This window comes from Antrostomus carolinensis, unplaced genomic scaffold (assembly GCF_000700745.2).
Source record: "Antrostomus carolinensis isolate BGI_N321 unplaced genomic scaffold, ASM70074v2 scaffold12570, whole genome shotgun sequence".
Classification (NCBI taxonomy): Eukaryota; Metazoa; Chordata; class Aves; order Caprimulgiformes; family Caprimulgidae; genus Antrostomus; species Antrostomus carolinensis.
In genome coordinates, this window is record NW_010286566.1 from 4,596 (window position 1) to 6,520 (window position 1,925).

Here is a 1,925-nt window from a genome sequence, read left to right on the forward strand (position 1 = left end):
ATGGGGACAGAGGTTGTCACCTGTGTGTCTGCATATCAGCCACTGGATGGGAATAAAAAGCATGTTCCTGCTCCAATCTAGTTCTGGTCCAAGCTCCCGGACGGGTGCAGAGCTCTCATGGCACTCTGGGTGATTTTCCTCTATACTTTGATAGCATCACTGCTTGGTGGACTCTACCTCCTGGGTGCGTTTCGGAGACGGAGACCAGATGAACCACCTCTGGACAAAGGTACTATTCCTTGGTTGGGTTACACGCTGGATTTCAGAAAGGACAGTTCAGAGTTTCTAAAAAGGATGCAGAGAAAACACGGGGATATTTTCACAGTGTTGATTGGAGGCTATTACTTCACCTTTGTGATGGATCCCTTCTGCTTTGGAGCCATCGTGAAGGAATCACGATCTAAACTAGACTTTAGGAGTTTTGCATCTAAACTGGTCCTACAGGTTTTTGGCTACAAGCCCATCGAAGCCAACCATCACATAATTCATGCGTCGAGCACGAAGCACCTGATGGGAGATGGACTCACTGTCATGACACAGGCCACCATGGAGAACTTTCAGAAGCTGATGCTTTTTAATTTGAACTCGGGAGAGGAGAAGCGAATGTGGCAAGAGGACAGCCTCTTCTACTACTGCTACAACATCGTCTTCAGAGCTGGGTACCTGGCTCTGTATGGCTCTGAGCCACACCAAGGGGCAGATAACAAGGAGAAAGCTAATGAGCAAGATCGCATCCACTCCAACGAGGTATTCCATGAGTTTCGGAAGTACGACCGCCTCTTCCCTCGCCTGGCCTATGCTGTGTTACCTCCCAAGGACAAAATAGAAGCTGAACGGCTGAAGAGGCTCTTCTGGAGCATGCTGTCTGTGAAGAAGAGCTGGCAGAAGGACAATATCAGTGGGTGGATAAGTGATCAAAACCAGCTTCTGGCAGAAAATGGTGTCCCCGAGTACATGAGGGATCGTTTCATGTTTATGCTACTCTGGGCATCCCAAGGCAATACTGGCCCAACTGCCTTCTGGCTCCTCTTCTATCTAATGAAACATCCAGAAGCTATGAAAGCTCTGAAGGATGAGGTAGATAAAGTCTTAAAGGAGAACGGCCAGGAAGTGAAGCCAGGAAGCCCACCAATTAACATCACTAGAGACATGTTAAACCAGACTCCTCTACTGGACAGTGCTCTGGAGGAGACCCTGAGGCTGGTTGCAGCTCCAATACTGGTAAGAGCTGTCCTCCAGGACACCAGCCTGAAGATGAGCAGTGGGACAGAGTACACTCTCCGCAAAGGAGACAGGTTGGCTCTGTTCCCACACATCTCTGTGCAGATGAACCCAGAAATTCACCCTGAGCCTCACGAATTTAAGTACGACCGCTTCGTAAACCCAGATGGCACCAAGAAAGATTTCTACAAAAATGGGAAAAGGCTGAAATATTTCAACATGCCTTGGGGGGCAGGAGTATCCATCTGTCCTGGGCGGTTCTTTGCTACTGCTGAAATTAAACTGTTTGTGTTCTTGATGCTGAGTCACTATGACCTGGAGCTGGTCAATGGAGAAGAGGAGATCCCAGCCATAGACGTCAGCCGCTGGGGATTTGGGACAATGCAGCCTGTTCATGATGTTCGGTTCAGATACCGGCTCCGCTTTTAATTTGGGAAGTCCTTGGGGTATTGTTTGTTCTGGTGTTGTCTGTGAAATAAATTGCATGATCCTGTGGTTATCAAATCCATCCAGTGCCAACATCGATATGATCTTGTTTGCTTAATGGTTACTGTGGCTTTTCTTTTGACCTTCACATGTATCACTGACCTGTGTCTCCGGTTATTGTGGTGTTGGGTTATGTGATAAAAACTCAGCTGCACACCCACAAAGGAGAACAGAGAGACAAATAGAGAGAGAGAGACAGAGAAGAGAGTAGAGAGCCC

General features: G+C 47.9%; 1 protein-coding gene across 1 annotated transcript; it reads left to right on the forward strand.

The window, feature by feature from the left end:
• CYP8B1 (cytochrome P450 family 8 subfamily B member 1) lies at positions 1–1,650 on the forward strand. Its single transcript, XM_010175377.1, has one exon. It carries the CDS (start codon positions 118–120, stop codon positions 1,648–1,650), a length of 1,533 nt encoding a protein of 510 aa, XP_010173679.1. The 5' UTR covers positions 1–117.
• Positions 1,651–1,925: the final 275 nt, after the last annotated feature.

What these genes read in the sequence shown, in the direction of transcription:
- CYP8B1 (XM_010175377.1), top strand. Translation starts at nt 118, where the DNA reads ATGGCACTCTGGGTGATTTTCCTCTATACTTTGATAGCATCACTGCTT.